We start from the raw sequence: 25,278 nt of genomic DNA on the forward strand, positions 1-25,278 counted from the left end.
TGTAGTCCAACAGCTGGGGACCCAGGTTTGAGAAACGCTATTCGAGAGTAGGCACCTTGCCAGCAAACGTCTTACACCTAGGAAGGGTAAAGTATGGCCTCTCTACCACTGAGGCTCAGCTGTTTTCTAGCATGTACAACACTCTATGTCATGGCCAGTCATGTACTTTCATTGATTTTCAAATGCAGTTCTACTATGTTCATTAATGAGGGTTGTCACTGGAAAGACACAGCAGAGGAACAAGGAGCTGTAACCTTTAATGCCATGTATAAATTTCAGATGGGCAGCAGTGGCACTCTTTAAAAACTTTATTTGTAGAACACTTTCCAAACAAGCAAACTACCACCTCATTGCAGAATGCCACACAGGGGCTCAGGTGGATTTCTGAACTCATTTTACTGCCAAAGGCAGCTGCAGCTTCACCAGTTTAATACCAGTGGCTGATAATCAAGAAAGTAAACAACCACCAGCCTGCACTTACAGAAAAAGGCATACCAGATCAGTCAGTATCTTCCTATGCTAAGTTTGCTAGATATCTCCAGCAGGTATCACATCAGACAGAACGTTCCTAGACACCTAGGCTCAGCTCTTGCAACTTGTATTCAGAAATATTCTGTATTAAAGTAATTCACTGTTTGATCTTTGCATGAGAGGTGCTAAGTTCATGCAGGAGGCTTTAGTTCTATTAGCACATGAAAAATCTCTCTGTACGCAGACACCATTATGGCAGGAAGGTGGGGAAGCTGCACTTAATATAAGGTGAAGGCAAGACCCTTATTTCTACTACTTCCCCACAAGAAGCACTTTTGCCAGAGGCTGTTAGCAAACAAGTTTTTATTCTTCTGGCCCCATACATACATAATATATGGGGGTCCTGCCACCTCCACTCACTACCACGCTGCAGCAGGAACAGGGGCCGGCTGTTCCTTCCTACTGAACGCTGATGTTGTGATTAGGAAAGGGCAGTCCACAAAAAAGTCCTCTTCTGCCCAGAGCCTTGCTGCTTTGCATGGAAATCTAGGCCCCAGGACATCAAGGCCGACAGCTTACCAGGTGAGTGGGGGCAGGTGAGATTGTCAGTCAGGATTTGCAGTGTGAACCTTCACCTGGCAAGTGTCCCAAGCAGAAACCTGAAGAAAAAGACCACCACAGCGGGCTTTAGCAGCAGCAAGGCATGAACAAAAGGAACCCTTTTAAAAATTTATTTATAAATAAAGAATTACCATTTTTTTACAAATTTAAACACAACTTTACATCCAAATATCCTTGACTTCCCTTCCCCCTCCTCCCATCCCTGGTTCATTTTATTAACTCTTTTATGCTACATATTCTATCCCCCCCCCATTCTCGTTTTCCCAGTTTTATATCAAAATATTTCTTACTGCTGAATTTATTCTATTACTGTTAACATTTTAATGTGTTTACAATAATTCAGATATTCTACATTTCTTTTCAAGTCTTCCTTATTCTTTTTTTTCATCCTGATTGCTTAGTCAGAACCCAAGTTATTAATCCAAACCTCTACGCTCAATCAAAATGGCTTCATCACATCTGTACAAGGATATGTCAACCTACCTCCAATTTAATTACAGTGAGTCTCAAGGACAGCCAAGTCGAGCACCTACAGTGTATTTAAGTTGGTACTGTTTTTTCTACGCTGTCCCCCAAGAGAAAGAGTCCTGCTCACCATTCTCCTCGTGCTGCCACAGCTTCCTTCCGCACCAGCCGCTTCTTGTCATCCAGGGGTTTGGCCAGGGCTCGAATCACTCGTGGCTTGTAAGGTATCACCTGGTAGCAAGCAGAAGCCACCATCAATGAGGTTCCCACAGTTCCCATGGAGGTCTTAATACCTGTTCATGCTAGCAACAGGAGACAAGTAGATCTTGGCACAAGTAAGGCAAATGTTGGAGCATCTGGCAAGCTTATCGGGCAGATCCATTACTTACCACCGGAGTGGGGAGGGAGGCAAGTGCATGGAGGCACTGTAGCGCAGCAATGCGGATTGCCTGCAATATAAATGGTAGATTTAGTCTTCTGCTGATCGTCCAGGAGGAAACCGGGAGTATCCAGCTGCATAAAGAGGCTACCCAGTACTCACCATAGCAGGGTTGTTTGTCAGGCTGATAAATTTGCCCACGAGTGTGTCGATGTGCAGGCTCATGACGTGCGGCGCCTCTAGCAACAGTGGCTGTAGGCAGTGCAAAGTTGAGAGCTGCACCACAAGGTCAGGACACGACAGAGCTTCCAGCAGGAGAGGTAGCAACTGGGGGATAAGAGGGTAGAGTCATGAAATCAACAGAATTATAGAGTTGAAAGTGACCCTAAGGATCATTTAGTCCAACTCCCTGCAATGCAGCTGTCCCACACAAGGACTGAGCCTGCAACCTTGGCACCATGCTCTAACCAACTGAGCTGTCCTAGCTGAAAAAAGGGGGGGGCATCATTCTTCTCCATAATATGCCCCACCCACAAAATAATTCCCAAGAGTTCTTAGGGCCTGGTGCTCGGCACAGCTGCACACTCACCGTAGGCAGCTCTGTCACTAGCACTGGTTTGGGCAGGTGGTTCAGTATGTGAGACAGGCCTTTCAGGTAATTCGCCTTCACATCTAGGAAGAACAGAAGGGCAAGGCTTAATCCTGTGGCGCTGAGGAGACTCATCCGAAAAGGTTATGACCGTTTAGAAACTGAATAGCAAATGACATCTACGGAGCCTACAGTGAAGAAAAGCCATTTGTTTGTCCCATGTAACAGGCAGAGTAGGCGAGTTCAGTTTTGAGCTCTCCTGCCCAAAATCAACTCCAGAAACTCCGAGGGGTCCGGGAAGAGGAAGAAAAAGGCGAGAGGCTCGGACTGCTCCTCTTGTTGTCGAGGGTTCAGAAGCTCCTACAGTCCAAAGAGGGCTACAAAAGGCAGGTCATGCAAAGAGTCCACAATTTCTGCAGACAAAAAAAATGCTAAAATGCTGCAGTAGCTTCCTCATTTCAATTTGACCATTATTCCAACTGTGCTCCTCCTGTTAATTCCGATGCTTTCCGTAAGAAATGGGACAAGAGGAAATTCTTACCAGGAGCTGCTGTGTGGAAACCCTGCACCAACTGCGGCACACACTCTGTGAAGAAGCGCTGGCGGAACATGAGGCGCACCTCAGCGTGGCAGCTCTTGCCCAGCACGTCTGGGGAGTCGGCCATGAGCAAGGCAAGGCCATCGCCCACCGCAGGGCCAAGGACCGTGTCCCCCAAAAGAACGAGGAGCTTTAGGGTAAAAGACAGGAGCCATTGAATGTGGTAAGGGCACAGTAGCCTCCCTGAGGGTCCCAGGCCTTTCCCAGAAGCTCACCTTGTCCGTCAGGTGTGTGGTTAGTGGGTGGTAGCGTAGCAACAAAGCCTTGCTCACCTGCAGGGCAAAAATAAAGGAACATTGAGCTTTGTTTCTGGCAGAGACGGGAGGGATGGGGCATGGCAGAAACTCACCCAAAGCAGCAGAGTGAGGGCTTGGCTTTGATGAGGACCCTCATTTAGGCCATGCTCCAACTTGTTCATGGCCAGCTCCAACAGCTCATCTAGCTGAGGCCCTGGAAAGGGTAAAGAGACTGGCTGTTGTTCTGGGCAACTTCTTGCATTAGTCAAGCAGGGCATCACTTAACACAGCCCAGCTCTGAGGTTTCAAGAGCCTCTGAACAACATCCCCAGCCCTTCAGTCCTAGGACAGACTCTATCGGTTACCTGCTGGGTGCTTGTTAACCAGTCCTGCAAAGCATTTGGCAGCAGCTGTGGCAGTGAAAGGGCAGTCACAGGAGCAGCTCAGGGCTAGCAGTTCACGCAGCAGGCGGTCTTGCTGAGGAATTGGAACCTGAAAGGAAGCCAGAGCGTGGGGAGGCATGGAGGCAACAGCAGAACTTCAAGCTGCCGGTTCCCAGCATCACTTGCCTAGGGATCAGGCACACAAGGCAGGATGGGTAGATCTGTTCTCTCAGCCATGAGGCAACCTCCCACCGTCCCCATCCCCCCCCCCCAGATCTTCCCCAGGACTCACATTCCTTGGCAGTGAGCAGACAAACGCCATGAGGAGCGCAACAAGCCTTCTCTGGGCTGCCATCAGACACTGCCCATCCTGTAAAGGAAAAGAAATATTGTTTCCACTACCAAAGTCTCTGGCCACATTTCCCCATATGCAGCAGCAGCAGCGCCTCACTCATACAAAATACCTGGAAGGGCTGGAAAGTGCTGGGAAAGGTGTTTCCAGGTTGGAAGGAAAGGTCTCCATCCAAGAAGAGGGGAACCACTTTGGAGACACTCTGGGCAGCCTGCCTGCCAGGAAGAAGAAACAAGAACACTGGATTACAGCACATAATAATATAACAATTCATTATTTATATGCTGCCCATCTGACTGTGTTGCCCCAGCCACTCTGGGCAGCTTCCAACAAATTTAAACATCAAACATTAAAAACTTCCCTATACAGGGCCTCCTTCAGATGTCTTCCAAAAGTCAAGATAGTTGTTTCATTTCCTTGACATCTGACAGTAGTATAGTATATTCCCCAAGGGGGTATAGTATATTCCCCAGTAGTATATTCCCCAAGGAGGGGAAGGGGAGACTGCCTGCACTTCTGTTCACCGAGTCATGCTAGAACCTGACCTTATCCAAAAGCACAAAGATTGTGCATCACTACTTGTCACTCTGCAGGGACAGAGACCACAGGATGGCAGCAGCTGCTACTCACTCTGGTCTTAAGTGCGTACACGCACTGCTGATGACCGATACCATGGCTGATAAGGCTTCTTCCTTCAGCAGCACACTGCTTGGCAATGTATGGGAATTCTCTGAAAATAGTCATGAAAAAAGGGGGGAGGGAATAAATGTGAGGGGATGGAGACAGTTCCTGGAATCCCATCAGCTGCCTTTCAGCTGGGAGCCAGTGTGGTGTAGTGGTTAAGAGCGGTAGTCTCATAATCTGGGGAACCAGGTTCGCGTCTCCACTTCTCCACATGCAGCTGTTGGGCCAGTCACACTTCTTTGAAGTCTCTCAGCCCCACTCACCTCACAGAGTGTTTGTTGTGGGGGAGGAAGGGAAAGGAGGTTAGCCGCTTTGAGACTCCTTAAAGGGAGTGAAAGGCGGGATATCAAATCCAAACTCTTTCAGTTTGCCACCTGCATAATGGACACCTGACAGGGACACTGAGATTGGCCCCAAGTGGGTAAAGGCCAGCCCAGCACAAGGGAAAGGTACCTCCCTTTCTCTCAAGTTCTAAAGTATACAGAACCCCACCTGAGCTATGGGTACTGGCCTGGTTCGGGGAGCACAGGGTCTGTGCTCATCTCCCCACCTTACCTTGCATTGCAGCCTTGACTGCTAAGCCCACCAAGAACGGCACCACAGCCTGGTGGAAGTACCAGTAACTCTGAGCATCTTGCTGGCACTCGAATGCTACCTGCTGCAGACTCTGGCACACCGACACCACAGAGTGGGTATCAGCAGGTATACTCCCTGCAAAATAAATAAAAAAATCAAAAGAGCATTCAGGGTGGAGACTACCAGTTCCAATGTGTTTTTCTTTTTAAAAAAATACTAATACATTATCACCAGGGCCATTTAAAGGCATCACATTGTGTCAGAAATGGGTTATGGGCCAAAACAGTCAAAGACTGATGGTCCTAGGCTTCCAACAACAAGCTGTACTTCTGTCCCACTAATGACAGAATTATGGGACTGTAGGCACCTAAAGGTTACCAAAGCTCAGTGTACAAACAGCTCTCTACTAACCCCATCCATAGGAACAAGGAAGCTCTGCCTTACAAGGAGTCAGGCTCCTGGGTCTACCTAACTCAGAGCCGTCTACACTGACTGGCAGTGGATCCTCAGTGTTTCAGAAAGGAAGTCATGGAAACATAAATTGTAGGGTTGGAAGGGACCCTGGGGATCATCTAGTTCAACCCCCTGCAGTGCTGGAATATGCAGCTGTCCCATACAGTGATCAAACCTGCAACCTTGCCATTATCAGCACCACACTTTAACCAACTGAGCTATCCAGTCTTTTCTGGAGATGGCAGGGATTGAACCTGAGGCCTTCTCCATGTTTAGCAGATGCTCTACTACTGAGCTGCAGCCCTTCCCAATCTTACACATCCTATTAATGACACACAGATGCTGAGCCCTTCTTTTATTGCTGTCCCAAGCACTGGGCTAGGTTCCTTGCTTCCGAAGTATCAATAGTTTATCATATACAATTTTTACACTACCTTGCTGAATCTGCTGGAAGTGCTGCAGGAGGACTGGAACTGTTTCCCTCACTATACTAGGGTGCGTGGACACAGCTGCTAGAGCCTGCAGGCGACGTTCCTGCTGGGATGGATTGCTGTCCTCCTGAAGCTCTGAAACAGCACACAGAACACAACAGCCAGTCAATGAATTTGTCCCTAGGGACAGGGCCATGGAGGTACCACCTTCTACCCCTCCACATGAACATGGATTTGGGAATGGTTGATTCTTGGACCTGGAGCTAACCTATCCGTCTGCCCATTTGGCCTTACTCACGTTCCTCAGGGCACAGAGACCACGCAGATTCAAGTCAAAGCCCCCTGCAATGGCTCTGCCTACAATGCAGCTAGCACTCAGGGATAGACACTTTGAACTTCTGCACAAATGCTTAGTAAAGGCAGCATAAGAGAGGATACCCACTTCCCCACAACCTGCCCAACTTGCATGCTGTACCTGATTGCAGCCCTTCTGAGAACTTCTGAACCAAGCACTTGCTGAAGGCTTGTGGATAGAGGGGAGCCAGGCGTCCGGCCGCCTCCATAGCTACCATGCTGCAGGGATAAAGGAGTGTGTAAGGATGGATGAACTTGTTGGTCACTCAATACCGTAAAGCAACTCACAGTTCTTTATGGATTAATCTAATTTTATAATTGTAATATTGAGCTGTGTGTGCACTACATTTTATAAAAATGTTCACTTGATTACAAGAGCTCTTTGGACAAGAACGCAGGTTAGACAGCGATGCAGACTGCCCAGGTTTTGTTAAGCTCACTCCGCCCGGGTTCATCTAAGAACTTATCAGAAGAGGGTAGGATTATCACATCACTATAGAAACTATGAAAAGGAATCACTGGATTTGTTTGGGAACTGTCCTGTGACTCGCACGTTTGGGTGCACTGCGCACTGAATAGGAAATGCAGGAAGGCCAGAGGAAAAGATACAGCACTTGAAATCTTAAACAACAGGATGTTACCAAGCTAGACATTTTTTTTTTTAAAAAAAAGGATTTAAAGAATATTACACTATGAGGGACATTTTTATGGAAGAATGTTTAACTACACTATTGGGTTCAGACTGAAATGAAACTGTGCTAAGAGAATGAGGATATGAGCTCTATTCACACATTAGAACAAAGCATGATAAACCAAAGAATGTTTTAGTACAAAACTTAAGATTGAAAAAAGATCATAAAAGCAGTATTAGTAAAGTCCTTCTCTTAATTAAAACACATGCAAACCTTAACAGATCAGTGTAAGACAACACCAAACAGAAGCAGAATTTTGGATTAGGAAATGAGTAATTCATGAGACTGTATTAGAAACCTTGTCATTTGCCATTTACAGGTAGTGGACTAAAAGAATGTAAACATTTTCAATATTTAGAAAGAGATAAGCCCAAAGACAATTCTGGGAAGTTCAACAATGCCTGCTGTTTCCCTTGCACCCACAGGGTCCAGCTTTGTTTCCACCCCTCACCTGGTCTGGGAATCGTCCTCATGCAAGATTAACTTTGTAAGGTGATCCACAAACATCTCCACATCTGAGAGGGTCAGGAGCCCTGAAACGGAAGAGAGACTGAAGTCCAAAGCCCTTCCTTTCCCTGGTAGTAACACTCTTCTATCAGTGCCAGTTTTACTATATTGCATTCCACTTCCTAGAGGCTGCCTGCAGCCCATATAGTCCAAGTTATGCAAGGTGGGGTGGGGCAGTACCTAATCTGATTCAAGTCCAGCTGTCTGGCTGCACACACATGATGGAAACAGGTCTGTGTGCACGCTAGATGGATCTGTAAAGGAATGCACACCAAGGGGGAAATCTCTAAACAAGCCGCAATTCTTCCATGACTCCTGGGAGTAACCCACAGATCAACACATACCTTGCAGTGATCCTAGAAAGGTCAGAACCCGGATGCCAACCAACTGAAGTTGCACACTGGACTCAGAAAGTGCAGAGAACACCACGGAACACAGCGCGTCTTTGAAGCAAAGCAGTGGACTCTTGTCTGCAAGGGAGAGAAACAGGCACACAGGCAGTGTCATGAGACTGACCACCCTGGGCACGAATCACTAGAAATTACAAGGTCCTTGGTAGGGGCACTTTAACTTTCTGAGAGGATTGTGATCAGAATTTAGATAGTGAAGAATGAGAAACTTCCTAAAATTCTGAGTGGTCAGCAATGGTACAGATGGATTGCTCATTAAGAGCAGTCATCCACCAAGGTTACTCAACTGCAGTCACCATGTCATCCTGCAAAGAGCATTTCTACTTGGTCACTGAAAGCCATGCTCAAAGAAACTTTGGTTCTGGAATATTTGGCTGGAGTCCCAATTGCATTGCATTTAAAGCACTCTCATGCCACTTTAAACAGTCATGGCTTCCCCCAAAGAATCCTGGGAACTGTAGTTTGTTAAGGGTGCTGAGAATTGTTAGAAGAGGGATTGCTTGTTAAACCACTCTGGGAATTGTAGCTCTGCGAGGGGAATACTGATCTCCAAGGTGATATGATACTGTTTTAAATGTGTGCTGTAGTTGGAACCCAACTCTTGTGCATACATTTTCTAAGACTTCTCTCACCAACCACAAGGGCTCGAATTTCTTCTGGGAAGCTATCGTGTCAGACTCTTTGTTTTTCAATTCTGTTGTCTCCGCATTTCTCTTCTCCCTATTACTGCACCTATCTCACTGCCCGCCCCCCTTCCCAGACAGGCCATTGCTAAATCCCATAGATTAAGGCGACTTTTCTCTGCAAACAACTGCTCTGGGCAAGACAGGAACATTGGAAGCCCAGGATGCTGCAGAAGGGCAGCCTTGCTGGTAGGAAACAAGAAGAATGGAGAACCATCTCACCGTCTTCCTCAGGCCCCCACTGTTGCCGCAGCTCCAAGAAACCAAGCAGCACTTCCAAGATTGTCCTGTGCTGGCTACTCTACAAGAGATCAAAAAGGGCAGAGGATGGGTTGAAGGGACTAAGACACAGAAGGAGAGACAAGTTCTGCAGGCCATTGTCCTACATGGAATTTGAGCCCAAGTGTATGCCTGGGGCAGGTATATGCCACTAAACGTCCCTTAATATGAGATTGCAATCACCTAAGCCCCTTTCACTACTCTCCACCACAAGCATATTCCGCTCCCATTTGTCCTCACCTGCTCATGCTTGGTGTACTGTTCCACCAGCAAGGGAAGTACACTGTATGTGATCCGGTAATAGGCTCGCAAAGAGGCCCCTGCAGCCGCCTGCAAGAGTTTGGCACTCGGCCACACCAGCTTCATGTCAGGCTCACAAAGATGGTGTCTGCAATCTGAAACAGATAAGAGCGCTTGGGAGAAACAGTATCACTCCCAATGCCACTGCAGAAATCCCAGCAAGAATTAGCACTACTTAATTCCACCAGCTTGCAAACTGCAAACAGTTTCAAAGCTTAGTGGAGAATTTGCTACCTTCCCACAAGTCAGCTCCAGTTTCCACCCCTTCCCTTCCCTCCAGTCCTGTAAGCCAAATCATGGCTGCAACAGCATGACGAGATATTTTTCCCTTGGGGGAAGTGGTCATTTCCTCCAAGCAGCAGTTTATGAATGAGAAATGGAAGGTCCTTCACAGGACTGGAAAGATGCTAGAAAAGGGATGTTGCTCCAAAGGTTACCTCGCAGAATGCCTGTAAGGAAGGAATCTAAAAGATCCTCATCATCAGAACTGAGCACCAAGCGGGACAGACATGTTGACAGAGCACGCAAAGCAGACAGACCTTCTGCTTCAATCTTCTCACTTGCTGTCTGGAACACCTGTTGAGGAGCAGGAGGAGAATCAGCTGTACAGTGCAGACAATCCTGCAAATAATCCAGTCAGTGATCCCGCAATCCAGCAAGTAATCCAGTGATCCAGCCAGTGATCATAATGAAGGGGGGTTATTTGCTTCTTTACAGATCCATCAAATATTACAACAGCCTGATAATTCACTGTAATGAAACTACTCTATTGGCCCGAATATAAGCCGTGCCTTTAAAATTCAAGGGTGGAAAAGGGAGGGGGGATACACAAATATAAGCCGCTTCCTTAAAATTCTGCATGCACTCACACTCGTTCCATTTTACCGTATATCTGTTTCAGCAGCAATATCGTAAAAGCCAATTTTTGTAAGGTCGCAAATGTAAATTTAAACCACGCTTTAACTTTTCACGGTCGGAAAAAAAGTGAGGCTTATATTCAGGCCAATGCAGTATACAGTGGTACCTCGGGTTAAGAACTTAATTCGTTCTGGAGGTCCATTCTTAACCTGAAACTGTTCTTAACCTGAATCACCACTTTAGCTAATGGGGCCTCCTGCTGCCGCTGCTGCACAATTTCTGTTCTCGTCCTGAAGAAAAGTTATTAAACCGAGGTACTATTTCTGGGTTAGCAGAGTCTGTAACCTGAAGTGTATGTAACCTGAAGCGTATGTAACCCGAGGTACCACTGTATAATGTTTCAAGCAGTCCCCAGACACAGAGAGCAGGAACAATGTAATGGATGCACTTTCACAGAACACCAGAACCACCTCGCTTTGGGAATCCTTGCTCCTCTCACCTCCCTACGCAGGGATGACCAAAGGCTGGGTAGGAATTCCTTCAGCTCCTTCTCCCCATAGATCATGCAGGCAGCATTCTGCAAAAGAAAGGAAGTGGGGAGGGGGGAGAGAGAGTCAGACATGAGTCATCTTGGGTGTGCTGTTAATTTGCAGTCAAGATGCTGCATTACCTAGAAGCAGCACCAGAGCCGCCGCCACCCCTTAAATCAGCTTTGAGGAAAGCTGCAGGAGCAGAGAGGGCTGCATGGCAACCTACTGCGGAGCCTTGATACTTTTGCTCAGTGCTCTTACCAAGGTTTGCAGGGAGTCCAGCTTGGCACTTTGTACGTCAGAGTCCATTTTCTCAATGAGCAATGGGATCAGGAACTGTAAGGAGAGAAGATCCTGGAAATCTCAATATACTTTGCTCAGCATAATTTGGGGTTATAATATACCTCAGAAGATCAGACCAGCAGGCCTCACAAAACAATGTAAAACCCATATAAAGAGCACAATGCAATACTCCCCACTGACAACACCTTGGTGGTGACTGGGTATTTGTGTTAGAATACTGCAGTCTGCTATCATCTTAGCCAAGAGGGGAGTGTCCATCAATGTAGAGGGCCTAGATTCACTCATGCAGGCAGGAAGCTACCACTGGCAGTATCCACTAGAAAGCTCTGAGAGGGTCATCAGGCTCTCAGCTGCACCTGCCTGGAGCTAGTGTAGCAAAAAATCAGGAAAAAACACTCCCCACCTTTTGCATGGCATGGCTTTGGATATGATGCTCAGGTGCTTCAGCTCTGCCCACTGCTGCCTGGCCAGGGTTAAGATTGCTCTGGCAGTTTCTAACTTTCTGACTTTATTCTAATTCTATGAGGGGCAAAATATACCTACCACGGCAGTAATTTGTGTAGCATATGGGCCATTTCAGAGAGCCATTAATCCCAGCTTTTTTAAATAAAAAAAGCAATTATTTATTTATATCTATAAATCAAGCTCTCTGTCCAAAGTCTGATAGTAGTAGCAGTTTGAAAGATCAGTGTTGGGAAATGCAAAAGGACCAGAGAGTAAATTTACTCCCCAACTCATATATCTGCAATAGACTGAAGTCTCAAAGTTAAGGGCCAAATTATCTCTACAATATGCTTGTTCTGGGATTAAATGCATTGTCTTATCCTAATGAAGGCTCTGACAATGTGATGCTCCCATCAAGAGTAGAAGGAATTTTCACCTTGCAACCGCTTTGCCCTTCAAAAATCTTGTCCAGAGCAGCATGAGAGGTGGTGTAAGGGGGAGGAAAGATCTGCAATCATTGTTCCCTTCCCCAACACCTATATATTCATAGAGGGCTTTTTAGGATCCAAATTGCTGTGCACCACTACAGCAACATCTTCTGTTGATTCGGATAAACTATTACAAATGGCTGCATTATGGGCCCCAGTAAGGGAAGTTTTTAATGTTTGATGTTTTATTGTGCTTTTAATTCTGTTGGGAGCCGCTTAGAGTGGCTGAGGAAACTCAGCCAGATGGGAAGTGTATGTATAAATAGGAAGAACCCACAGGGCACAAAAAACAGACTTCAGCCATGATACACAATGGCCCTACCTCAGCAAAAATGGGAGTAGAGGTCAGCACTGCCCGCAGGCTGATGATCAAGTCTTCTCTCTGGATTCCATGAGGATCATTGGAGGGCTGGAACAGAAGCAAAATCGAAAGATTTAGACATGAATGTGCTGAATAAACCCATCTCCATATGACCACCCCCAGTTCCAGGCATTACACAAACTATCCTGCTCCAACACCCATATCCAAGCATTGTGAAGGAGTGACAAAGCACCAGATTTACTCACTCACAGGGGTAAAGTCGATGGGGAAGTAGCAGGAAGTCACCTCAAACAACTCCTCTGCGAAGGGCCCTGAGAGGTGAAGATAGCAGTATGAGTTCTTTGGGTGACCAAAACAGTCACTCACAAGTCTGGACTATTTAGTTGTATCTTATTTAGTGCTACCATTCTCACAGGCCACAGAGAGAGAGAGAGAGAGAGAGAGAGAGAGAGAGAGTGTTCCATGGCCTCAACAGCAGATATAACCTGTGGTTCTATGTTCAATGATTCCAAAGCTATGCACACTTTAACAAGCTCCCCATAGAGCCTGCCTCCTCACACACCGCAGGCATAAGAAGTTTAACCAACCAACCAACCAACCGCTGCCAACATGGGCTTCCCCACACTGACAAGGACTTGGACATACCCAAAGCATAGCCCTTCACAATGATGTCTCGTACAATCTGGAAGGCTATTAACAGGTTGCGTGGGTCCTTCTCTCCATCCATCACCTGGATGAACCCGAAGGTGAAATCGGCACCCAGACCTTTCAGTTCTGCAGGAAAAAGCGTCAGGTAAGGAAATTCCCAGGGTTTTCCAGTAGGGTGTCTGACTCAGCCCCTTCCACAGCCATCCATCTCACCTGCCTCTCGGTTGCTCATGAAGTTAGTAATGATACTGTAGATTGTATGGCGATCTGCTTGCAGCAAAGACTGGAGGATAAGAAAAGCATAGCTGGAAATAAAGCAGTATTACGTGAACCTGTTCCAAGCATTAGAGATTTATGTTTTTGTTCTGATCCTCTCCAGTTCATGCTATCATACTCTGGTCCATAGATCTGGGTGCCTAATTTGCCAGAAAGACAATTAAGATACTGCAGGCAAGTCAGAAATTTACACACACCCAGCTGAAGGCCAGGACCTTCCATAACATCCTCTCTACCTTTATTTTTAGTCTTGCTGAGAGTAGCTCCAATTACCTTAATGTCCCATGTGAAAAATCAAGATATACACATTCACACCGGAACTACAGTGGTGCCTCGCAAGACGAAATTAATTCGTTCCGCAAGTCTCTTCGTCTTGCGAGTTTTTCGTCTTGCGATGCACGGTTTTCCATAGGAATGCATTGAAAATCAATTAATGCGTTCCTATGGAAACCGCCTTCCCCCGACCTCTTCTGGCGGGCGGCATTTTAAAATCGCCCGGGACAGCGGAGGAATTCTCCGCTGTCCAGGCGATTTAAAAGCCCCTGGGAAGGCAAGCAGGGGGGACAAAGACTTTTGCCCCCCGCCTGCCTTCAGAAGAGGTCCAGGACAGGCTTCGCGGACCTCTCCGCAAGCAGCGGGAGCGCTCCTTGCGGAGAGTTGCCAGCGCGCCCAGGCTTCGCGGCCCCGCCGCCCGGCTTCGGGACATCGTTCCGATGCCAGGCGGCAGGGGGAGGCTTTCTCGCCCCGCCGCCCGGCATCGGGACGATGCCCCGAAGCCGGGCGGCGGGGGGAGGCTTTCCCGCCCCGAAGCCGGGCGGCGGGGGGAGGCGTTCCCGCCCCGCCGCTCGGCTTCGGGACATCGTTCCGATGCCGGGCGGCGGGGGGAGACTTTCCCGCCCCGCCGCTCGGCTTCGGGACATCGTTCCGATGCCGGGCGGCGGGGGGGAGACTTTCCCGCCTCGCCGCCCGGCATCGGGGCATCGTTCCGATGCCGGGCGGCGGGGGGAGACTTTCCCGCCCCGCCGCTCGGCTTCGGGACATCGTTCCGATGCCGGGCGGCGGGGGGAGGCGTTCCCGCCTCGCCGCCCGGCATCGGGGCATCCTTCCGAAGCCCGGCGGCGGGAGGTGTCCCCGCCCCGCCGCCAGGCTTCGGAGGAGGTCCGAGGACAGCGGGGAAGACGAGCTGCGCTTCCCCACTGTCCCGGAGATTTCCCTATGGGCTGTCGTCTTGCGAAGCAAGCCCATAGGGAAATTCGTCTTGCGAAGCGCCTCCAAAACGGAAAACCCTTTCGTCTAGCGGGTTTTCCGTCTTGCGAGGCGTTCGTCTTGCGGGGCACCACTGTAGAGGCATTTCACAGCAGAATTTGCATACATTACCACACACAAATGATACATGTGTCCACTCCTTTTATATTTAATTACTCAAGGCTAAGAGAAGTTGCCACGGTCTCATCTTGTCCACCCACCCAACTACTCTTTCAAATAAGGTTATTAATAAGGGCAGTGGGGAGTGGGTAAAGAATGGCAGCTAATATAGTTACTTGCCAAAGGCAACTTAACAAGTCATGATAAATTTGAACCTATATCCAACTCCGGTGACCTATTCCCTCAGGCCGTGTTTCATAGTTTTATTTATTTATTAAAGAACTATCTCTAGCCTGCCTTTCTTGGCAATGGCCATCCAAGATGACTTACAACAACAGCCCATTACAAAATATCAGTAATACAGCCATAAAACCATAAAACAAGATGAATTTTAACAGGGAGAAATGTAAAGTATTGCACTTGGGCAAAAAAAATGAGAGGCACAAATACAAGATGGGCGACACCTGGCTTGAGAGCAATACATGTGAAAAGGATCTAGGAGTCTTGGTTGACCACAAACTTGACATGAGCCAACAGTGTGACGCGGCAGCTAAAAAAGCCAATGCAATTCTGGGCTGCATCAATAGGAGTATAGCATCTAGATCAAGGGAAGTAATAGTGCCACTGTATTCTGCTCTGGTCAGACCTCACCTGGAGTACTGTGTCCAGTTCTGGGCACCACAGTTCAAGAAGGACACTGACAAACTGGAACGTGTCCAGAGGAGGGCAACCAAAATGGTCAAAGGCCTGGAAACGATGCCTTATGAGGAACGGCTAAGGGAGCTGGGCATGTTTAGCCTGGAGAAGAGGAGGTTAAGGGGTGATATGATAGCCATGTTCAAATATATAAAAGGATGTCACATAGAGGAGGGAGAAAGGTTGTTTTCTGCTGCTCCAGAGAAGCGGACATGGAGCAATGGTTCCAAACTACAAGAAAAAAGATTCCACCTAAACATTAGGAAGAACTTCCTGACAGTAAGAGCTGTTTGACAGTGGAATTTGCTGCCAAGAAGTGTGGTGGAGTCTCCTTCTTTGGAGGTCTTTAAGCAGAGGCTTGACAAGCATATGTCAGGAGTGCTCTGATGGTGTTTCCTGCTTGGCAGGGGGTTGGACTCGATGGCCCTTGTGGTCTCTTCCAACTCTATGATTCTATGAAACCACCAAGTCTCAGATTTTCTAATATCATTTAGACAGTGTCAAAGAGCAGGGGATATGATTCTCAGAACTTCTGCCGTGACCCAGTGCTTCAATTCTCTTGACAGCAAGAGAATATCGATGAGCAGGTCTTAGCCAAGAGAACTACTGTCTATTGTCCACCAAGAGGGACCACAGGAGGTACAGGATACTTCAGGAACTAGTTTAATAATAATAATGAGAACAGGAAGGCTGAAGCATGGATGTGGAACACAAAGGCAAAATTAGAGAGTCTATCAGGGCTTCTCTGACTTACCTGGACATGAACCTCCTGGAAAATGGCTTTGAGAACAGACACTGCCAGACCTGGAGCCAACGCCACACACATACTCTAGAGACAAGGAAAGTAATGGTAACAACTCAGTACCCATCTACATGTAACGATGGCTACCGGTTAGCATGCTTAAGGCCTCAGTCTGCCCTGTATGGCATATTATCAGTCAGTGCAATGGAAACAAACAAAAGGAGCCCATCATTTAATCAGTGTGACAGTGACTCAATCATTAAGAGAGAAAAGGGGGGGGGGGAATTCACTGTTAACTAATCCCTATAAATCCCAAGTAGATTCAGAAAAGATTCTTTCTACACCAGCACCTACTACCTTAATCAGCCTGTCTTGTAGCAGCTTTCACTGGTCTCAGTTAAATGAGCCAGAGTTGTCAATCTGCTATCCTTGGGGCACCCCAATTTTCTACCACTGAGCAGATGAATAGATAGTGTCCCCAATTTTGCCACAGATTGCTATCACTAGGTTATTTCTGCAAGGCTTCTTATGAAAATTATTTGCTTTTTTGCAATAATCTTATCAGGTGATCCATTCTGTATTTCTGTTTCTTTAATATATTTTGCTCCAATTTTATTGTGTTATGATGTTTTGGTTTTAACCAAGATCTAGGGCACCACATACATATACTTTTATATTAAGTTGCAATATAGAAATGAATAAACGATAATGACTACCATGAAAACAATTCTTACCAGAGCTTTAAGTCCCTGCAGCACAGAAGAAATGACCAGGTGATGATCTTTCAGCCGGTTCTCATAGAACAAGACCAGGTGGGACACTGGAACAGACAAGCATTATCAGAAACTAGGGCTATGGTGGTAGTTGGGCTTAGCTAACACAAATAGAGATATCCATGGGGCAAATTGGCATCCACATCAGCCTCAGCATATTTGAAAGGATGAAGGAAAATGCAGAATCATTAGCGGCCACTTGGCAATACAGGCATTCTCCCCCTACTCTTGGCTCCTCAGACCTATTTTAAAAAATTCATCTGATGACCGGTAAGTGGTTGCACACAAGCATAAAATACCTAACACTATGACCAAAGAAACAGCAAGAGGACATTCTGAAAGGGAAACTGCAAGGTTACTGAACACTTAAGATCTCCCATCTCATAAGACATTCAGTGGTGCAGAACCATAGATCAGACTGCCACTAATCATGTGTTCTTGGGATTACAGATATTATTATGATTATGATTATTGAAAGTTAACAATGAATATGCTACCCACATAGCTCTGGACCACAGCATGGTAAGGAGGTTCCTGTCAAGCCACTCAAGGATGGGCACTGCTAAGGCTCTGAAACTAGCTTATACTGTACACATTTGGGAAAACTCAGGCAGGAGTCTCAGTATTCCAGGAGAGTCATACCATTAAGTCAAACCCTCCCTCCATGTGTCACCCTAAAATCCATAATCCTCTTGAAAGTACAAAATACATTACTCCTTACTGCTTCGGTAAGGCATTGCCTTCCATCTTCACTCTCTTCCAAACATTTAACTGCTTTCTAACAGAAAGTTACGAGCTTTCAATAAACCTGAGTTCACCCCAGTTACTCAGCAAAGAAGCATATGGCGTGTCAAAAACCACTGAGTCATTGAATCCTGCCTGCCTAACCTCCTGCTGCTAATCACTACCTCGGGCATGATCCCTTGAATGCTGAGGCCAGCTCCTGAAGCAGGACTCTCCATGGTTGCAAAAGAGTGAGGACTGAGCCCATATGTCCTACCTTCCCGCTCTTGAAGGAGGGAGTAGCATTGCAGGAGGACTTCAGAAAGCGTTTGGATGCCCTGTGCACGCATTCGAGGATCTGCATTCTTAAGAGGAGACCTGTATTTATAGACACAAAATGAAGATTTTACAGGCCATAGCAGGAAGAGAAGACAGTGAAATATGCTGTTTTAGCGAGTTTGTTGGGGGGGGCAAAGAGAGACAATATTCTGATTTAATTTGACGATTCAGTTAAGTGATCAGTTTCTCTTCCTTTTGCTCAGGGCTTCATAAATTATGGGCCAACATAAAAGTGATTAGGAGAAAGGCTGTAGCTCAGTGGAAGAGCACTTGCTGTGCAAGCAGAAGGTCCCAAGTTCAATCCCCGGCTTCTCCAGGTAAGGCTGGGAAAAACTCCCTGCCTGAAACCCTAGAAAGCCAATGCAAGACACTGTCAACAATACTGGGCTAGATGGACCAATGATCTGACTCTGCCCAAGGCAGGTTCCTATATCCCTACATTATGTGTTTGGCTTCCTCCCTTTTGTCCAGGGCATCATGATTTATTGGCTGGTTTGGGCTAGTTTAGCTTTAGGGAAATGGAGCCTAGGCCCCACCAGGCTCACATGCTCCATCATCTGACCATTGTCTGGGCAACAGGAGTTCAGAAGCTTTGGCTTCTCTTCTTGATTAACTACACGCTCGCTGCATCACTTAAACCTTGACAAACTGTGGTTAATCTTCACTGTGAGAAGTGGAAACAAGCCAGCTTCAAATCACAGTTAATGAAGTTGGCTTGTTTTCACTAACTATTAAGATTAACTACGGTTTTGGGTTCACATGACATACTAAACCATTATTAATCTAAAACTGAAGTGAAAGTTTTCAATCAAGTGGTGACTGTGCCCAATGAGGCATGGGGGACAGGTAGTGTGAAGTCTGTGGGGAGGCTAGGCTCAATCTAAATTGATTTGCTTATTTATTTTTAATTTGTACTTATAGCCCACTCTTCACCGAATAGCCCCAAAAGTATCTCAATTAAAGCAATATCTGAATGCAACCTATGACTTGGATTTTGTAGCCAACCACTTTGTCATGGGTGCTGATGTCTAACCCTGCCGCAATATGCTCAGCATCAGCTACTGGCACATTACTGCCGATGGAAGACTGCTATACAGTTTAAAGTAGGGATCAGGAAGCTGTGGCCTTCTAGTTGTTCTAAGACCTCAGCGCCTACCAGTCTCAGCCAGGATGGGCCATGGTCAGGGATGATGAAGGCTGCTGTGGTCCAACAACACTGGAGAGCCAAAGGCTCCCTATGCCTGGTTTAAATTCCAAAGAATTCAAGGTTGGTGGGAACCGCAATAATGAACCCAAAGCACAAATTAGATTAATGGTTAAAATGCTTCTGCACTATCTGAGATATAAACACAAAAAACAACGTTTGCAATTGTTTAAAGAACACTGACGTGTCAATATATTCTTCTTTGCTCTGTTCTGGTCCACCACAGAGGTGCTCTTCACTCGACAGACTGCTTCCTTGCAATGAGCAATGACTACATCTGGCAGTCTGACCATCAGGATAAGAAAGGGAGTTTTCATTTTTCCCTTTCAGGCTGATTCCCACCAGAGCAATATACTCATATTAGGAATGCGAAGGGAGTGTGGAGGGAGAGCATTTGAGAGAATAACTACTTGTCTAGTAAATTTGTGGTCAAGGTAAAATTTAACCAATGATTTCCTGGCTTGCAATCCAAATTTAACCTCTATGCTACATTGAGAGGAGGGCTCACCACCACCATTTAATGCAGCCACCAGCCTAGGCCAAACATCTACCCATAAGAGTGCCCTGCAGTTTATCTGGTTGGCTAAATGGAGGTGCTAGCAACTGCTCTGCCAACAATATGTACACCTAACTGCCATGGAGGCACTCTCCTCCCAGATTGCAAGGGAAATACTGGGAAGACCTGAAAGCATGTAGCCCAAAACCTTGAGTTATGCACTGTAGCTGAAATTCATCCCAATGTCAGGGAAGCAAAATGCTACACATTATCACCACCAAACCCATAATGCTATTCCAAAGTTTCAGGATACCCTAATCATGTAAGTCATTTTATCTGAATGGAATTTTGCCCAGCATGGACAAAGGGCGTCCATCAGGCAGGCATTAAGCACTGAACAACAAAATTCTAATGTTGTTGCAGTAGTGCAAAGAGTCATCCTCGACACTGGCATACATACATCCCAGAGCAGTAAGCTCTTACTTACTTACTTAATTACTTACTTACCCCAAGTTTTCAACAACATCTAAGATGGTGCAGGTCCCAGCTTTTACTCCTAAGAAAAAGGAAGTATCAAAAGGTTAAATCACGATAGGTAGATAGTTACACCAAACTAAGCAGCGCTTCTTAAAACAAATTTAGACATGGGAATCCATGTTTCAGGTACAGTGCAACTTGCCTTTCTTGTTTGTACCGCTCAGAGGCAGAGCACATGATCTGCATACAGAAGGTCCCAAATTTCCTTCCAGGCATATCCGGTTAAATGGACCTTTTGCTTGTATGGAGCAATGGCTCAACTGGTATAAGGCAGTTTCTTATACTTCTTATCACAAATTGAAAAGCATTTAATCTACAGGAAGAGGAGTGGGAAGATGAATTTGCCCTCCACATCTCTGCTTCTCCACTACAGTGCTCTCCCCCCACCACGAGCAAGCAACACCGTGCTAGTCTGTCTGTCCTAGTCTTTTGAAAATGGAAGGGTTAGCTAAGATTCCTTGCAGTGCTTCTTCCAGCCAGGAAAATAATAGCCAAGAAGCATACTGCCTCTCTTGGCTAACGGTAGATAACCATGTGGTCTCCAAATGTTCTAGACTAAAATTCCCATTACCCCTAACCATTAGGCATGCTGGATGGGACAGATGGAATCCATAAATTTTAGGAAGTGTCAGGGTGTCTACCCCTGCTCTAGGCCCTTAGTGAGACAGGCAACCTTTCCCAACTATTTGTAAAGAGGTCTACTTGCAAAAGTGAATGGCAAAGGAACATCAATTCTCAAGCTAGTATTGACACATCTCTGAGATACTGTGCAGTTCATTTAATTTATATGCCTTGGACCAAGTAAGACTTAATTAAGCAGGTGCTCATACAGCTACTTAAAAGCTTATCGAGTGCTACAGAAATCACAAAGACAGCATACAGAAGCAGAGCAACAACTGCTGGCAGTGAGCAAGGCACAGTTGACTTAGTTAGCTTTTCATCTGGGGATGGTGCATTCTCCAGGGAAAGTAGCCTGCCAGATCACTATTCAAACAACCTCTTACACAAGCAAAAATGCATGTGTTTGTATACACCTGTTTGAAAGACTGGGATACACAGGTGACTCAAGGCAAACATTGCTTAACCCTGTCCCCAACCCTAAACAGTGGCATAATACACTTTCTTTTTACACCAGAGGAAAAAGCCCCGGTCAGCTTCTGTCCTAATCAACCTTGTGATTAGCAGTTCATGGGTAGCTGCCCTCCTTTGCTCAATTCACTTGAGCACTCACCTGCATTCCCAGTGACAAAGAGGAAAGGGCACCTGTCATTATACTGCACTGTGTTGCTGCATCCCTGCTGGCAACTCCAAACATGAGGACTTTGCATCCCTGCAGGAGTCCAGGAGCAGTGAGTTGGCTGCATCGGGAGAGCCCTTATCGCAAAGGGCTGTAATGAGCCTGAAAAGGCACTGGCTGCTTGGCTCTGTGGAGCTGTATGTCTTTGCCACTTGAGTGCTCACTTAAGGACAACAGCTGCTTGACCTCAGATTATGGCTGTGATGATAAACACACTTATTAGAAAGTAAACCCAAAGAGTCCAATGAGACTAATTTCTGAGTAAGTTTGCTTAAAATTACACTATATAGCCAATACATTTTATATCTAAAGCTTCCCAAAACTTCAAATGACTTTAGTTACAGATAGGTAGCCGTGTTGGTCTGCCATGGTCAAAACAAAATAAAAAAATTCCTTCCAGTAGCACCTTAAAGACCAACTGAACTAACTCAGTTGGTCTTTAAGGTGCTACTGGAAGGAATTTTTTTATTTTGTTTCAAATGACTTTAGTCATCTGCTCCCCTAGTGACGTTATGTATGTATGTATGTATGCATGCATCTCTGGACCATTTGCCTATGTTGCGCAGCTTAATTTGTAGAGTTGCACAATACATTTTAAATGATGCAAAATTTCATCCAGATGCAGAAGATTTATTTATTTCATAACATTTATATACCACTTGATGGCAGAAAAATCTCAAAGTGTTTTACAAAAAGAAGTTCTACCACTGAAATTTAAACTGCCACCCACTTTTCACAAATTTCAATGTTTAAATTGAATTCTGAAAACTTATTTTAAGTTATTCCAAAGCTCAAGTTCAGAAACTGCAAATCAAGAAGCCAGTGGCAACCATCCCATCCCAGCTGAGGAGTTCTCAAATTACCTCATTAGCAGTAGGGAGAGCTGTCCAGCAGCCTCCTTCGTTTTCCCTAGATAAAGGCATGAAACAACCTGTCGCTTGAAAATACTATCTCTCTTACAATTAGAATGGGGAGGTGGGAGGAGACAGCACGGGAGTGCAGAATATCTTCAATCAAGTTTGGCACAATTTGTTAAAACAGCTGATAAAGTGCTGAAAGAGCAGCATAAATGAACCAATTATAAATCCTGCATTCTATTCTTTTTATCAGCATCTCACTCTCAAAAGTACAAGGTGTACTAATTAAAGAGCTGCAAGATTTATTTTCTTAGGAAGCCATTCTGAAAGCCAGGATAACCATATTTCCAAGAACACCTCTATACTTGAAGGCTGGTCCGGAACCTAATTTGGAGAGCCTGTGTTGCTTAAAAGGAAGGTTGTTTAAAAGTTACTGCACTCCTGTCCTCTTCTCAGCTGTATCTGGGGCAAGTTCAGATGTGTTAACTATGTTCAGTATATCATTATTCCCATTAGTAAAGGTGGTGTCCAGTATGCATACACACTGGATGCCAAAATGAGCCCAAAGAGAAGGCAGTGACAGGTTCTTATATACTGGGGGACCCTGAGATATGCAAGACAATATTGGGTTTGTCTTTAAAGATCCTCAGCTCTTCCAAAACACAAGCAGGGTTCAAGGGCTGCACCTGCACACTGCCCCCATGCTGCTCTGCAACACTGGCAACAGAAAGCAGCACACAGAAAAACAATGCCCATAGCCCCTGGAGTTGGGAGTTAACTGAAGATCTATCTGTGCAAGCATAATTTCCTGGTTTATGAAGTTGGAATAAATAGTACAAACATCTAAATGCAGATGACATCTACCGGTACATGTGGATGTCATCTCATTCACACAGTCCCTGATCCAGTGAGAGTTAGAGATATCCACGTGGATCATTGTTTCCATACACAGATCTCCTTAGTTATGTCAGGATGAGGAAGCATGGTGGATTGACAAGAGAAAGGTTTAAAACTTCATTTTGTCCTTCCATCTTCTTCCATTTCCATGAATGTTTTTCAGAAGGCCACAGTGAGTATTTAAATGAAAACAATGTGTTTAGTTTGTTTTTTTGGTCCCTATTTATATTACATGCCTTACCATAAATTATCAATTTTTGTTGCAGGTCTACACTTGCAATACCTATTATGAACCTCACCAATGCTGCTAAAGTTTGCAGCATTGGCAAAAGCTGTAGCTGTGCTACAAACAGCCTTACAAGTACCATTCACCCCTCAGAAATCTAGGAGTCCTGAGTTCCAAAACTCAGAGAGTTATATGGGTTACTGTAACTTGCCTTCATGTGGAAACATGGTAAAGCAGCTCTTCATACAGCTGCAGCTACATCATGATGGATTCCTAAGTGGCTATCACACCACAAATAGTCATCTGAATTATGATAAACCACCTATATTTTCTTATAAAACGTTAAGTAAACAAGCCAGTGTTTCTAGGAAGAAAAGTATGCCTCTTCATGATGATGGAAACTCAAGAACACTTCAAAATCCTTTAACAGTCTTTAAATGATTCATTCTTCTCTTGTATTTTTAAGGTAGCTTGGGTGATTAAGGGTTAGGTTTCCCTATCTTTTCATAGTTTTACAGTAGAGGCAAAGGAAATAAATTAATGAATGGTAGAAAAGAACAGGTCAAGGAAACAGGAAATTATATTGAATATGCCCAGGTCCGTAGGCTCTCTGTTGATCTGATCCCCTGGAAAAGTACATTCCTGCAAACACACATATGGTTTTATCTCTAGTCAGCCTTGCCCACAGCAGCCTCCTGATACCCAACCTCAACACACGCGTCCAGCTCATTATCGTCTCTGAAATAATCTTCAGCAGGCGAAACAGCTCGTTACTTTGCCCCTAATTAATGCCGTGCGTCACACTGCCTCGCCGGATCAACACCCTGCATGCGCCCACCGTTACCGCATGCCCGACTAGCCCTAATTAATGCCAGTACGCCTGATCCCGATGTGGGTGGATGGAATGAAGTTAGGCAGAGGCACTCTGCACACGCCCAGAGAATCTCGTTTGCATTCCTTTACACACTCCCCCGAATGAATTCCGACAGTGAATTCCGATCCTGAGCATAGATCCAACTGGGCGATCTTTCTCCCTGACACCTAATCTCACCTCCTCCTCCTCCGTCCCCGCAGACCACCCCTCGAACCGCAGTTTCGGTTCCCCTCTCGCCCCGCCCGCGGCACTGCCGGATCCCGCCGCCTGCTCCGCGGCCCCGGCCTCTGCCCCCCGCCCCATCCCCACACGCACCTTCCGCCGCCTCTCTGGCCGCGCCTTCCCGCTCCCAGCCCGGCAACAGGGACGCGTCCGCCCCCACGTCCACCTCAGCCCCTCCGGCCGCCATGATAAAGCGGAGAATAGCAAGGCAGGCGAGAAGCGCACAGCGCGCGTGCGCGTCCCCTCTGTCACGTGTGAAAACGACAGGGGCAAAGTGGGCATCACGTGGCAAGAGGCCACTCCAGCAACGGGCGCAGTTCGCGGGGAGGGCCGTGGAAAGGCAGGGGCGCAGCCCGAAGGGAGGCCTGTCAAAGGTCAGGGCGGGCCCCTTAGGCCGGGTCACGGAAGGGGTGGGTTTTGCTTTGCGTTAAGAGGGCGCGCAACACGCGGGAAGCGCAGAAGCGAAGCTCGATGCGGCTTCACACAACCATCCCTCCGATGCGAACAGGCTTCCACGCGCTCGAAGGAGGGGGAGGAGAGCGCTGCGTTGCGTCTGCTGGAGACGTAGAGGCTCTTCATTCTCGGAATGCCATCCCCGGATATACAAAGAATGCCACACGCACTTTTATGATTTTGTTATTAGAAACGGCGGCTTTGTGCCAAGATGCAGCATTGTTTTCCATTTGCTTTAGGAGGCC

General features: G+C 46.3%; 1 protein-coding gene across 1 annotated transcript; it reads right to left on the bottom strand.

Moving 5' to 3' along the window:
• Positions 1–817: 817 nt before the first annotated feature.
• MMS19 (MMS19 homolog, cytosolic iron-sulfur assembly component) lies at positions 818–24,839 on the bottom strand. Its single transcript, XM_081863862.1, has 31 exons — positions 24,674–24,839; positions 20,178–20,226; positions 17,909–18,009; positions 16,870–16,955; positions 16,148–16,222; positions 13,270–13,339; positions 13,054–13,182; positions 12,658–12,719; positions 12,409–12,495; positions 11,113–11,187; positions 10,821–10,898; positions 9,901–10,039; positions 9,404–9,558; positions 9,107–9,185; positions 8,136–8,261; positions 7,736–7,817; positions 6,714–6,811; positions 6,242–6,373; positions 5,334–5,489; positions 4,725–4,824; positions 4,207–4,309; positions 4,035–4,112; positions 3,725–3,851; positions 3,473–3,573; positions 3,339–3,395; positions 3,067–3,253; positions 2,526–2,608; positions 2,099–2,263; positions 1,947–2,006; positions 1,688–1,788; positions 818–1,130 (listed from the first exon to the last, which is right to left on the bottom strand). Exons 1-31 carry the CDS (start codon positions 24,765–24,767, stop codon positions 1,103–1,105), a joined length of 3,063 nt encoding a protein of 1,020 aa, XP_081719988.1. The 5' UTR covers positions 24,768–24,839; the 3' UTR covers positions 818–1,102.
• Between the last annotated feature and the right edge of the window lie 439 nt (positions 24,840–25,278).

This window comes from Podarcis erhardii, assembly GCF_964252035.2.
Source record: "Podarcis erhardii genome assembly, chromosome: 5".
Lineage (NCBI taxonomy): Eukaryota > Metazoa > Chordata > Lepidosauria > Squamata > Lacertidae > Podarcis > Podarcis erhardii.

Excerpts from the sequence above, each read along its gene's own strand:
- MMS19 (XM_081863862.1), bottom strand. The coding sequence starts at position 24,767 with ATGGCGGCCGGAGGGGCTGAGGTGGACGTGGGGGCGGACGCGTCCCTG. Across the intron at positions 18,010-20,177 it reads GATGTTGTTGAAAACTTGGG|GTCTCCTCTTAAGAATGCAG; the intron begins GTAAGTAAGTAA and ends CTATAAATACAG. Across the intron at positions 12,720-13,053 it reads TGTGAAGGGCTATGCTTTGG|GGCCCTTCGCAGAGGAGTTG; the intron begins GTATGTCCAAGT and ends TTCACCTCTCAG.